This window comes from Camarhynchus parvulus, chromosome 23 (genome assembly GCF_901933205.1).
Source record: "Camarhynchus parvulus chromosome 23, STF_HiC, whole genome shotgun sequence".
NCBI classification, from domain to species: domain Eukaryota; kingdom Metazoa; phylum Chordata; class Aves; order Passeriformes; family Thraupidae; genus Camarhynchus; species Camarhynchus parvulus.
The window spans coordinates 3,003,468-3,016,890 of NC_044593.1; the positions used below are offsets into that span (position 1 = coordinate 3,003,468).

Genomic DNA, 13,423 nt, shown 5'->3' on the forward strand with positions numbered 1-13,423 from the left:
GAAGATTTTGTACTTTCTGTAGTTGAGGTATGAGCAAGATGGATACAGGATCCTACATCTTACCTCCCAAGCAGAATCTCAAAAATCCTGATCTCTGTGACACTGAAACCCAAATTGTTGTCCCCTGAGTAGACAAAGGTGCATATGGTGGGGAAGGAGTTGTAAGGGAGAGGTGTGCGAGCGAAAATATCAGAGCATTGGTTTGGCAGGAATGAGGGTGTTGGGGAGACTCCATCGACTTTCCATCCCACATGCCCTGGCCTTTCACATCCTGTCTGAGGTACCCCCTCACCTGACACGGGTTGTTACCGTAGGGTCCTTTTCAAACAAAGCAGTTCCACTGTTTAAAACTTGGAGTGACTTTTATTTTTTTTTAAGCAAGACAGTCCTCAGAAAGTGCCTTTTTAGAAGATGGTGCTGTAGATTTTTATTTTCCAGTTGTACGTGGCTGCAAATCTAAGATAAATTATTGAAAATGCCAAGTGTTTGATGGTATCTTTTAGGTACTTTCAAGCATCAGCTTCTCTGAGTCAGGACCAAGAATAACCAGGAAGGTGTTTTCCTTTGGAGGGAGAGGCATTGAGGAGCGATCACCAAATTCAGCTGGTAGGCTGGGGTTAGGTTGGGTTTGGTCAATGTGATTTACCTCTTCATTTTGAGGGGGCTTGGGGTGTGGGAGAAGCCGTGGGGACCTCATTGGTGCTGAGAGGAACCCATAGCTCCTGAAGAATGGCTTCTCTTAGGGGAAGCACAAACTGAAGGGTGTCTTAGGAGGATGGCCTGGGAGATGGTTGGTCCTCACATGGCTCATGTGTGTTTGGGATGGATCAGTGGGTGTTTCTGACTGCCAGCTGGGAGCTGGATGCTCTGGATGGGAGCAGCTTGGTGGCTGGGTGATGCCATGAGGGGGTGGGTCCATGGTGAGTTTGGTGAGCGTTCCTGCAGTCAAGAAAAGCTGTAGACTAGACTATTAAACACTGCACCTCAGTAACCTTGTAATGCTGCATAAAGTAATAATAATAGCAAAGTTGTGCTTTGACACTGTAATGTGCTTGCACATGCCTGCAAAAAACACTTCCCTTTCCTTTGGTATCAGTCTGAGTAGCAGTTATGGGACTTTTCTTTTATGATGAGCCTTGTCCTTTGTTGTGGTGTTTCTGTATATTTATTGGTGGTCTGTGTGCAGCTCATAGGTCTGTGTGTCTGCTCTGTGTGTTGCTTTTAACACTTATTTTTAGGCAGGAGAAGTTTCTGAATGTTTTGGTTTTCTTCTCCAAAGAAAGCTGGCTTAACCAGTCGTGTTTGAGAGGAGACAATTAACCCGCTCGCCATAGACAAGTGCTTCATTGGTACCTTGTTTCTCTACAACTAAAATGATTTTGTGCATTTTATTACTGTTTATAGTGTTGGGCATTCAAGATGTGGAATAACTTGATGTCACGATATTTTTGAATATCAGGAGCTTAACCACAGAACTCACTGAGTAATTCCAAGTGGTCTCTTTGCAGGAATATGTTTGTGTCCAGACTTTTTCTAGGAGTAAGCAGAGCTTCTGGACATCATCAATGAAATATTTGGGGTTCAGAGTCCCAGTACTGGGCAGTGCCCTTGCTGAGTTGCCCACACCTCATTGTTGAGGGGATGCTGCAGCTCCCCAGGCACAAGTTGACTCTCTTTGCTCTGTAATTTCTTCTGATTCAAGTTTGAGACATGATCCAATGTCTCTTGTAGCTTGTACCAACTTTCTTGTCTTATTGCAGTGCCCAGTGCCACTGTGTTGGTATTAAGCTTGCCATGATGTTCAATTATTTTATATTTCCAGTTTCTCAATGTTACTAGGCTGGGGTTTAGAAAGCATTTTTCAGTCTAAATTCTGAGCCAAAACTGTGTCTCTTGACCCTTTTAGTAGTAGCTGTTTCTATCTTTTAGATTAAAAAGGGCCAAAAATCTTGCACCATCAGCTTGTTTGCAGCAATACCCTCCATCTCCTCCCCTGCCTGTCAACCAACTGCTTTGTTTCTCTCTATATTTAGCTCATACTGAACCTGTTGAGATTTAGAAGGAAGTTGCTGCCTCTTCTTTCAATCAAAAGGAATGAACTTGCACCTGATGAAGCAGTTTTCTGTTGGACACAAATCTCTTGCCATGATGTCCATGAGCTGCCACATGTGAGGTGTAATTCCAGTAGAAATATTTCTGTTGTAGTCATTGGAGGGTGCATGATGGTTTAAAGTATCTAAATTAAATAAGAGCTAACTAACTACTGAAAATAGGCATTATTAAAATACTTTAAAAGAAAAAAACAGCAAACCAAAACACAAAAAGGAGCAGCTGCAGGTGAACAGGGAGGACTTCCTCCAGGAGATGGAGAACCTGTGGGACATTGAGGTCCTGTGGCTGTGGGGACAGCTCAACAAGGGAAAGAAAAAAAGTGGAAGAAGCAGAAAGGGCAGACTCAAAGTAACAGAGCGTTGTAGGAGTTATTCAGACTCTTTTAAAAATTATCAAGTGGCAACATCAGAATATTGACGCTAATGAAGAAGCAGCAGAGCCTCCTTTGCCTCCTGTAGTAAATAAAAAAGCAAAACTGGACAGCTGGTGTTTCCCTTCAGTACCTTTCAGTACTTGAAAAGGCCTGTAAGAACGATGAGGGTGAACTTTTGGGAGGACTTGTTGCCACAGGATATGGAATGATAGTTTTGAACTGAGGGAGGTCAGTTCAAATGAGATTTAAGAAGTTTTTTACAATGTGTGTGATGAAACAGTGGCACAGGTTGCCTAGAGAAGCTGTGGCTGCTCCATCCTTGAAAACATCCAAGGTGTCAGATTGGATGGGGCTTGGAGCAACCTGGTCTAGAGGTCCCAGGTCACAGCAGGGGGAGTTGTCTGGATGAGCTTTAAAAGATCCTTTCCAACCCAGACTACTCTGTTATTCTGTGACTGCTAATTCATAAACTAACATATGAGGGGAAAAGCATGTTCCTGTATGTTTTTAGGGGGGGCTGTTCTTCTCCAGGACTGTGCTGCAAGCAGGTGTCAGTGCCTGTGACAGCTGTCCCTGAAATCAAACTGTGGTTTTATCCAAACCTTGGAATCCCTTACTTGGGTGAAATAGATGCAGCTTCCAGTGGATCCACTGGTTCAGACAGCACCGACCCAAGGGGTTTTGTGAGCAATACATGGCCCTTCTGTACAACACAGATGCCCTGAGAGATTCCTGGTTGCCTTCAGGTGTGCCTGGCTCCCAGGAACAGCAGCAGGCAGGTGTGGAGTTCCTTTTGCTGTAGCACTGCAGCTGCTCTGCTCTTACTCAGCTCTTACCTACCTCCCCATTCTCTGACCAGGGTCTCTCTCCCTCCACTGCCTGGATGGAATTAGCCATGTTGAGGGTGCTGTGGCTGCTTGGAGCACAGATCAGCTCTGGATCTGAGGGTGGGGGGTGGGATGGTGACAAAAGCCTGTAGAAACAAAGGACTGGGTAGAAGGTGGGTGGGTCTCAGGTGAGCTGTGATCAGCTCACACCTTTCAGGGACATCAGACATGAACTTGGGTATCTTGAACTTTTTGTGTTGGACTTGAACTCACTGAAAGCAAGTATGTGCCTTTTTCTGACCAGGAACAGAGCTGGAAAAACTAGTATTTGCATTGGTAGGATGGTTAGTATTTTTCTTGAACTGTTCTTAAAGCTCAAAATCCTTGGTCAGAGTTGGTTTTGTGTTGAATTATTTAATCAAAGCAAGCCCTGAATTATTTGTGAATTAGAACTACCCAGAGAGGAGAAACTTTTAAAATAAATGGCTTCTGGAGAGTAATGTCATCAAATAAATCTACTTCCTGGTAGACTTGCAATTTTTTAAAATAAAATTTAACCTTGATATGTTTATCTAATGAGAATCATTAATTCTGCCTTTATTTGAATGTTGCCTGTCCAGTGATGTCCTCGCTCTTTACTGTGCTCCTGCAGCTTTCCATACACTCCATTTTCTCTCCCCTCTCCACCCATTTGGAGGTTGCAGAGACATGGGGAATGTTGTCCAGTGAATGTTGGGGAGCAGTGCAAAGCTCTGGCTCAGTGGGGACATGGAGGTGAGGACTAAATGTCACAGATAAGTTCAAAAAGCAGTTTGCCAGCAGCAGGGGTGGCGATGTCTGGGGACAGAATTGTGAGGTCACCTGGGTGTGGAAAGAGGAACAATCCCCCATCCTCTGGCACCAGTTGTAGACACTGCACTGTGCAGAGGTAGGCATATGTGTGCTTAGATACCAGTTTGGGCTTTAAGCTGCTAAAAAATGTGCATTTTCAGACCAAAATGGAAGAGCTTTTCCAACAGGTTCTATTTGAAGCTGTTTTGAGACATTGGCAAGTTGTCCAGCCAGGAGCTCTGGAACCAGCTGGCTCTGAAGCAGGTTCCCTTTCTGACCTGGGGGAAATGATTCTGCCTCATTTTTCATCTAGAAAATGTTTGTGATGATACACATCGCCTTAGGAGAGTGAGTTACTGGGTGATCTGAGGGTGAACCATGTCGTGACAGTGGTAACCTCGTGATACAAACCCGTGCACTTCTTGCACATTTGCATCTTCCAGTGGTTCCAGTTGTTTGGGGCCCATCCCTGCTGGGAGCTGGAGCTCTTCCCTCCCATCCCATTGCAGCTCTGCCCGAGGTTGAAGCCCCTTGGGGTCAGTCCTGTGTTTGCCATCTTGCTTTCTTTAAACCAACCCATTTGTTGTAAAACAGATTCTCAGAGGGCAAGTTTATTTAAATGAAAGGGTTTTTTTTCATTGCTGAGAATTACACAGGTCTTTCAAACGCATTTGGCAGTTGGAAAATTAATGCTATAACACTATCTAGCAACACAAAAATATGGCTGTATGTTGAGTTTAGGGCCATGCTTGCCCATAAATCATAGATCTACAAGTACAGGTGTGCAAAAGTTAGCTTTTAAAATAGTTACTAATAAACTTTCATTTTGCTTACACTTGCAAATCTCTTAAATATCTTCAAAACCAGTTTCTTTGATAGAAAATACGTGTCTTGGTAGGTAGTGTCCACTCAGATGTAATAGCAGAGTGATGCCCACTGCAGCAATGCTGAATTTAAAGAACTTTTGGAAGTTTTGGAACCTGATGGTGTGCCAGCAAAGTGAAAACTTGAGTATTGCTCCTGAAGTAGTGAGGATAATTGAACACCAACAAAACTTGGTGAGAGGAAGAATGCCAGACATGGAGTTTAGCTTCTGGCAAATTTGCAGTGCAGAATGGCTTCTTCTGGGCACTCGCTTTTGTGCATCACTTCTCTCCTGTGGCTGCGGTGTTTACTTTTTTTTGAACTTGATTTCTGTTTTTCAGTGAGATCTTCTCATTTTTGCAGTTTCCAGTGTTGAATCTCTCCTTGAGACAACTACATGTTGTTTTCCTGTAGAAAAACCTGCTTCTAGCTCATTGTGTTTGGTGTCTGTTTGCAGGCAGACGTGAAAAGTGAGCTGCAGCACAGCAGTGGGGCGGGCAGAGCGAGTTTTGGGTCAGAAATGTTGGTTTTACAGGCACTGGTGTACAGATCCAGGGGAGCAGTGACACTTTGAGCTCAAGGGGGACAGACCCTCCTTCCTGTTCTTGTCTCTTCCCTTGGTATAAGCAGTTCAGCTCCCCAGGTATCCTCATGGTGGATAAATGGTGCTTGGTGGGGGAAAAACTGGGCTGTTCACCTGGCTGGAGGTGTGTGATCATGGACAAGGACATTGTCTGTCAGCAGGTGTTACTCCAGAGCTTTCACAGTAATTGGTAGCATTTGGTTACAAGCTAATATTAAAGGATTTTGGGAAGAAGGTGGCTCAGGTGGCATTGTGTGTGCTCACTGGGCAGTGAGCTGTGTTAGTTTTGGAGACTGTTGGAAGCAATGTCACATGGAAATTTTGCATATTTAATACCATGGGTTTATATTGTTCAAACAAAGAAAAAGTCATGCTGTTTGGGATTCCTTTTCTGAATAAAATTCTAATAAACCAGTCTGGTGGATTGATCCTGTCCCATGTGTCTGCTCTTTCTCATATGCTGGTAACTGCTCCCCTGTTTTGGTGTCCCATTGCTTCGGCAGGAGCGTGAATGTGTTCCCACCGTAAAGGATCCTGGGGGCTTTCGAAGCTAAAGGGAAATGTTTCAAGAGTAAAGTAGAGCTGTGACTTGAGACATTGCACAAATAGATTGTAGATGGATGGCAAACAAACTGGTAAAAGCCTTTATTTTTACTTAACCATCTTGACCATGTGTGCCTCTTTGTACCGTGGGCTGCAGCCGTGCGGGGTGGGAGGGAACGTGTCGGTGTTTGAGATGTACTTGCTAAGCAGAAGCCGTGTCCTCTGCCCCTTCTCCCTTTCTGGACAAATTGTTCTTGCCAAAATTTTCTACCTGTTGCAAGAGTTGCTTTCCTTCCAGCACAGTAAAATGTCGACTTCTTTCACTGTTCCTTCCCTCTCGTAGGCATCTGTAACCTCTGTACGACTGTGTATAGGACACAGCAGTCATCGATCTCTGCTGGCTATAGATACCATCAACTTGAGTGTATTGTAAACGAACTGTATTCATTTGAAAAATAAATTTTTTTTGAAATGCACATGTGTGAGGCTTTATTTATACTTGCATCATTTTGATTTATTCCCAAAGCAAGGAGAAGATATTGGCCTTGGGTGGGGGGATGTGGAGGGAGGTGCCAGGCATATCCAAGGACAGAAAACCATTTCCTTTCGGTCTTTTTTTGTATTTTAATGCGTTATTTTAAAAATGTAACTAAATTTAAAAAAATAATTTTAAAAATGCAAGAGCTTGTTGAAGTGCCCACAGCTATCCTGGGGCAGGATGGCTGCTGTGGAAGTGGGAAACGGCTCCCTCCTGCTTTAGGGGGCATTTCGTGAGATTTCTTTTAAACAGTGTTAATTGTCCCTGATTTGGGCGCTGCTTTGCTGCGGTTTGCGGTGTCCCTGTCACCGATACCCCCCAAGAGCCGCCGCCGGGGCCGCCCCGCAACGGCCCCGCGCGAGCCTGGGGCGAGAGCGGGGAACGGTGAGGAGAGAGGGGGGAAATCGGCCGGGAACGGTGAGGAGAGGGGGGAAATCGGCCGGGAACGGTGGGGGGAGAGGGGGGAAATCGGCCGGGAACGGTGGGGGGAGAGGGGAGAAATCGGCCGGGAACGGTGGGGGGAGAGGAGGGGAATCGGCCGGGAACGGTGAGGGGAGAGGGGAGAAATCGGCCGGGAACGGTGAGGGGAGAGGGGGGAAATCGGCCGGGAACGGTGAGGGGAGAGGGGGAATCGGCCGGGAACGGTGAGGGGAGAGAGGGGATCAGCTGTGAACAGTGAAAGGACAGCGGGGATCGGCCGGGAACGGTGAGGGGAGAGGGGGAATCGGCTGGGAACCGTAAAGGGACAGAGGCGTTCGGCCGGGAACGGTAAGGGGAGAGAGGGTACGTGGGGGATCGACCGGAAAAGGTGAGGGGAGAGTGGAGGTCGGCCGGCAACGGTGAGTCGAGAGGGGGGAAATTGGCCGGTAACGGTGAGAGAGCGGCCCCGCCCTGCCCCGGCCCGGCCCTGCGGCGGGACGGGAGAGTGGTTGGGCCGGAGGAGCTGAGTGCCCTCATAGCAGCCGGGGTGAGGCCCCTTCCAAGCCGGCGGGTGAGCCCTTTCCCTCTTTCTCCCCTTCCTGTCTTTCCTCTCCACCTACGGTCGGGCCCCTGTGTCCTGCGGCCCTTTGTGCCCTCTCTCCGGGCTTCCTTCCCTTCAGGAACTCCTGGGTCAGCCCTTGGGCTCGGCGCTCGAGGGGCTCCGGCGCAGCGCCCTGTGCCCGGAGGGCTGGGGCAGACATGGGATAGATATCCCGCTGCCAAGGGATTCTGCCCCAGAACTGCCCCCGACTGTGAGTTTGGGCACCTGCAGCTCCCTTGGGAGCCCCTCGGACCTTCTCGAGCGGGGTCTGCAGTTTCTGTTCGTTGTGCAGGGTGTGCTGGGTAAAAAAGGAGACTAAAAACTCTGCTGTTCCTTCAAAGCCTTGGAGTCCCGGGGGTCACAGCCCTGGGCTAAGCCTTCAGCGGTAGCACAAGAGAATCAGTCACATCCTCAGCCGTTTTTGTCCAAGCTCAGTAAATAGTACCATAGGAAGCTGGTGCTGTGAGCAGCTCCTTGTTCCTGCAGTTACATTCCTAATGAGGGACAGATGGGACAGGGTTTTTCCCCCTGGCCAGGGGCAGAGAATGGCTCCCAGCACCTGCCCTTGTGCTCCCCCATTTTAAGGACATGTATCTGCATTAGGCCAGGTGCCAGGTTGCAGCTTGCTGCTGCTTTTCTCCTGAAGGGCTCCGTAGTTTTTGGCTGCAGCTCCATTTCAGGTGTATTTCCATGAATAAACACACAAATCTTCCGCTCCCTTTCAGTCACCTGTTCAGCAAGATGGCCTCGCTGAGTGTAAAGCCGGGCCAGCGCTTCACCTTGCCGGACTGGAAGAACAACTCCCTCCTCATCTCGGCCGACGCCGAACAGCAGCGTTTTAATTCCCACCACATCCGGCAGGAAGGACGAGTTCTCCGCAATGACACCGGCAACCAGGTGAGCTCTCTGCCAGGGAGGCTGCTCACAGCTTTGTCAGGAAAGGCTTTACCTGTACAGAACATGGACATTTACTCCCTGTGAACCCACCTGCAATGATGTATCTGTACTGTCACTAAATCCCCATCTGTGTTTCTCACATTCACTGCCACTCATGTTGTTCTCTGTGCTCTCCATTTGTGTAAATGACTGTGATTCCAAATGGCAACGTGTTGTATTCCTGTGAGAGGCTCAGTCAGTCCTGAAAACGGGGAAAGGCTTCAGCAAGATTCACAACTACAATTTTAAAAAGAGTAACAGCATTTCTTTCTAATTCCAGGCAAAATGGGATGAGCATAACAGCCGAACCCACCTCAAAGATCGTATCACCACTGTGGACAAATGGAGAGAGGCCCTGGCCAAATGCCTCACAGACTTAGATTTGGAAATTGATGCCTTAAGCAAAGTATGTTGGGAAGGAAGATGGCTGGAAATGAACTTTCACTCTCAACATGGGATGTGAAATAATTGAGGCTTGTCTTGTGTAATGGGCAAGCCCATCTGGAGTTCAAGGGGAGCTTCTCACTAGATAAATTTATATATATACTTATATTTTATACTGAGATCCATGCTTGATGGAATGACTTCCTGGAAAACAAACCACTGTGTTCTTGGCTGGGCCAAGCCATGTCATGCAGCTGTGTATTACACGCTCCTGTTTGGATTTCTGGGTGGATTTTGTTGTTTGGACTTTTTATAAAGATCTGAAGGATAATAAGAAATATGTTAACACCATCCTTCCAAAATGTTTGGGTTTACATAGGAAATAGTGGTGGGAGATATCTGATACCCTGAGTTTTAAACCCAGAAGCTGATGCTGCTTCTGGAATTGTTAACCCCTAGCAAGATGTGATTCCCAATGCAAATGGCAGGTGTAGAGGACTAAGGTGTTTGGCTCTGGCAATTTTTATTCCAGACTTGATAAAAGGTTTCAGAACTGCATAGACAGTGTGAGTCCCTCTTAATGATGGTACGGGGGGGTTCCCCTTCCTTTCTCTCTCCCATCCCTACACAGACCTGATTGATTGCTTCTTCCAGGTGAAGGAAGCAGCAGAAAATGCCATCCAGGCAAAGAACTTGTGTTTGGATGTTGCCATTGAGTGCCTGACATTCCGTGAGAGCCGTCGTGACATCGATGTGGTGAGGGATCCTGTGGAAGAGGAATTACACAAAGAGGTGAAGGTGATTGAGAAAACCAAGAAAGAGCTGCAGCAGCGAGTGGATGATGCCTTCAGACAGCTCTGGTGAGGAGTTACAACTTTTGGCTGATGACTCTGCTCTCTTTGCTTGGCCCCAGATACTTAATGTGCCTCTAATGCCACACTGAGATGGGCAGGGAAACACAGGAACCTTGGATGATTTTCAAGGTCAGGGATTTGGCAGGGAAAGGTGTGTCAAGAGCAACTTCACAAGCACCATTTGGAAATTTTGTCCCAGATCTCTTGTGCCACCTGTCTTGGTTTAAGAATCAGTTGCCTGTTAAAGCTCCCAGGCCCTGGTACTCTGTGGAGATCCTTCACAGCTCCATTCTCCAGGGTGATACCAGCCAGGCAGGCAGTGCTGGGCAGGTCAGGCGCAGTTCCCAGGGAGGGTGAGAGCTCATCATTCATTTCACTAAGATGACTGACATGGTGATGAAGGCTTTGAGAATTGTGAGCTGCCCCTGCCCTGGGCCTGCTCCCCGTGACCCCAGCCTGGCTCTCCACAGCCTCTTAAAGGAAGCTCGTCAGCTGCTGAGCTGTGACCACCGGCACAAGGTGGAGGCGTTGGAGCTCGATCGACAGTGCATGTCCTTCAATCCCACCTCTGGCAACATCTCCTTCAAGGTCAACCCAACACGGATCCCAGATGGGTAAGGAAAGAATCTGTCCTTGTGTGGCCAAATCTGCCCCGAGCCCTGAGTTGCTTTTTCCTTCCATGCTGTGTCCAGGCTTGACAGGTACAGTTTTAGAGAGAGCTCAGAACAGAAATTGGCTGTGGCATGGGGAAGCCACAGATTTTTGGGAGATAGCTAAATTGTCATCACAAACCCAGTGGGGGCCAGGTGTCCTGCCTCCCTCTTGCCTCCACCTCAGCAGTGTGGTGTCATCTCTGGCACAGCTCAGGGGGACCTGCTGCACATTTTCACTTGCCTGGCATCCTTTCCATGGTTTGGATGTATCCCTGGTGGAGCAGATGTTGGGCCTGGTGGGGTTCAATCTGTGAAGAGATCAGGGAAGATGTGACCTCCAGCTTTCCAGAATCATTTTGTGCTGCCATCCTGGCCTGCAGCAGGTGGTTCCTTTAAAATGTGTTGCAAATTCTCAATTTATTTTCATGACTGATTTGTTCACAGAACAACTGCACTTAGTGAGTGGGAGCTGAACAGCCGGTGCAACAAGGAGCGTGCTGAGGCAGAAATGAGAGCCTCGGTTGATCTCCGAGGAGCAATCACACTTACCATTGCCCAGGTAAACTGCTCCCTTGGCCCAGAATCTGTGGCGCCATTCTGGATCTGGTGTGGGAGAGTGGCAGGCATGTCTCTGGATCTGTCTGGGAGCAGCTGCCCTCCTGATTTAAGTAGGAGCTTGGTTATGCTGCAGAGCTTGCAGCAGTCTCACCAAGCTGGAGGACATGTCCCTGTCCATCGATCCCCACCTTCTGGCTACTGGGGAAGTGTGACATGCACACGTGGCAGCAGCCAAACCTGGCTGGTTTTGTTCCTGGGCTTGTCCCAACCTTCCAGTCACAGCTTGGGGGGGACACAGACACCTCGCAGCCATGTGTGACTGGGGCTGTTCTCTCCTCAGACAAACAATGAGCTGGACGCTCAGCGTATAGCTACAGAGTTTGCGCTGAGGAAGAGGATGAGAGACATGGAAGCAGCCCTTAGTGAGCTGAGATGGCAGGAGAAGAATGTAAGTGTTGTTTCTTTGGTCATGGGCTACAACCCTGGCTGGGAACGGAGTCCCAAAGGCTCTTGGTTACATGGAAAGTGACTCGGCCTGAGTGTAGTTTCCACGTGTTTGCTGTTCACTGGCACACATGATCCCAGCAGTATCCCACCTTTCACAAGTACTTTTCTGGCACTGCTTGGCAGCACTGCCAGGTTTCAGCCTCTTTATTTCAGACCCCTTGTCTCAGCAGCACCATCCTGGTCCATATGAAAGCAGAGGATTCAGTCCTCAGAAGCCCTTGAGTAAAATCTATCCCCAGCACAGCAAAACTCCCAGAGACACAGGGGCAATTTGCCAGTCTGCATTCCAGGCTGTCCCTCATGACACATGTCTGTCCTCAGACCCTGGAGGAGATTGCTGAGATGGAGGAGGAGATCCGGCAGCTGGAGGAAGATATCAAGAAGAGAACCCTGGATCTGAAAGTGGCTCACACCCGCCTGGAGACGCGCACGTACCGGCCCCACATCGAGCTCTGCCGGGACCAGGTACCTCACCTGCCATGGTCCCTGCAGGGAGCTGAGGGGAAGGGGGCTCTGGAAGACATGGATGAGTGTTGGAGCAGCTGAGCAATGGATCCTACAGTGACATAGCAAAGCAAGGGAATAATGTCAGAGCTGGGGGACAGGGGAAAGAGGGAACTGTGGCCTTTGTAAAGCCCTGTTAAGTGCTGTCCCCTCCTCCGTGCAGGCTCAGTTTGGACTGACAGACGAGGTCCAGCAGCTGGAGGGGATAATCCGTGCACTCCAGCAGAAGAGGACAGAGTCACAGTGAGTGTCCTGCTGTCCAGGAACAGCAGTGCCCAGCACTGCCCTGAGGGGACGTGGCTCTGGGTGTCCCTGCTCTGGGCACACCTCCAGCACGTGCCTTTTGGTGCTCCTGGTACTTGGGCTTATAAGGGGCAGCAGTGTTTGGGCTTGGTGGGTGCAGGGTACGAAGGGTCTGTGCTGGGAGGGGAATGGAGCTCCCACAGCCCCTGCTTGACTCTGAATTCACCCAGGCCCTGACTGTTCCAAAAGGGACAAAAAGAAGAGTGACAAGGAAGGAACAGAAGTGCTGCTGTGGGCTGGCAGCTCCCTGGGTGCACATCTATTGCTGCCTCCCAGAGCAGTGTGTGGCCTGGCTATTCACTGCCCCAAACAATGAGTGTCTGATGAGTTCACTCCTTGTACAGGGCCGAATGCTGCCAGAAAGTGGGAAGTTGGGTGGTTCCTGTCCAGTTTAAAATCATGGGATATCCTGAGTTGGGAGAGACACGCAAGAATCACTGAGACCAACTCCTGGCCCTGCACGGGACACCCAACAATCCCACCCTATGCTTGAGAGCATTTTCCAAATGTTCCTCGAGCTCTGGCAGGGTTGGGGCTGGGACCATTCCCTGGGGAGTCTGTTCCCATTTGATCTCAACTCCTGTCCCTTCTGCTCATTTCCAGGGATGCCTTGGACGCTCTTTACAGACAACTCCACCGCATTCAGACCGATATTGGCTACAAAACCAATTCTCTGCAGCTAGACAACAAGTGCATGGACACCCGGAGAAAACTCGTGGTCCCTGTGGAGAAGTTTGACCCAGAGGTCGACGCTGTCAGCCGCACCAGGAACCTGCCGAGGGAAAGTCAGCTGGAGCTGGCTTAGCGCACCGGGAATTGTGCAAGCGCGGGGGGAATGGAAAACTCCCGGTGATTCAGTTCCGCAGTGAGGAAAAGCGACATCTGCGTCGTGTTTGGGGAGAATGGAATTCTTCTCCTAGTTTGTTTTATAACTGTCTGGCCCTTGGATGATGTTTACAGCCTCCCGCGCTCCGAGGAGATTTATAAACAATAAAGGGCCTGTCCCCAGTTGTCATCCGCGGCGATTAAATC

General features: G+C 48.9%; 1 protein-coding gene across 3 annotated transcripts; it reads left to right on the forward strand.

Moving 5' to 3' along the window:
- The first annotated feature begins 7,020 nt into the window (after positions 1–7,020).
- TEKT2 (tektin 2) lies at positions 7,021–13,196 on the forward strand. 3 transcript variants are annotated; one of them, XM_030964419.1, is made up of 10 exons: positions 7,021–7,055; positions 8,418–8,589; positions 8,909–9,034; positions 9,667–9,872; positions 10,337–10,480; positions 10,964–11,078; positions 11,418–11,525; positions 11,906–12,049; positions 12,252–12,331; positions 12,995–13,196. In XM_030964419.1, the coding sequence occupies exons 2-10, from the start codon at positions 8,434–8,436 to the stop codon at positions 13,194–13,196; spliced, it is 1,281 nt and encodes a 426-aa protein (XP_030820279.1). In that variant the 5' UTR covers positions 7,021–7,055; positions 8,418–8,433. The 3 variants fall into 3 exon arrangements, with proteins under 3 accessions (XP_030820279.1, XP_030820278.1, XP_030820277.1); XM_030964418.1 differs by lacking the exon at positions 7,021–7,055 and adding an exon at positions 7,088–7,119; XM_030964417.1 differs by lacking the exon at positions 7,021–7,055 and adding an exon at positions 7,540–7,662.
- The last annotated feature ends 227 nt before the right edge of the window (positions 13,197–13,423 follow it).

Coding starts and splice junctions, on each gene's coding strand:
- TEKT2 (XM_030964419.1), top strand. CDS start 8,434: ATGGCCTCGCTGAGTGTAAAGCCGGGCCAGCGCTTCACCTTGCCGGAC. Junction 9,035..9,666: donor AAATTGATGCCTTAAGCAAA/GTATGTTGGGAA, acceptor TGCTTCTTCCAG/GTGAAGGAAGCAGCAGAAAA. Junction 12,050..12,251: donor TCGAGCTCTGCCGGGACCAG/GTACCTCACCTG, acceptor TCCTCCGTGCAG/GCTCAGTTTGGACTGACAGA.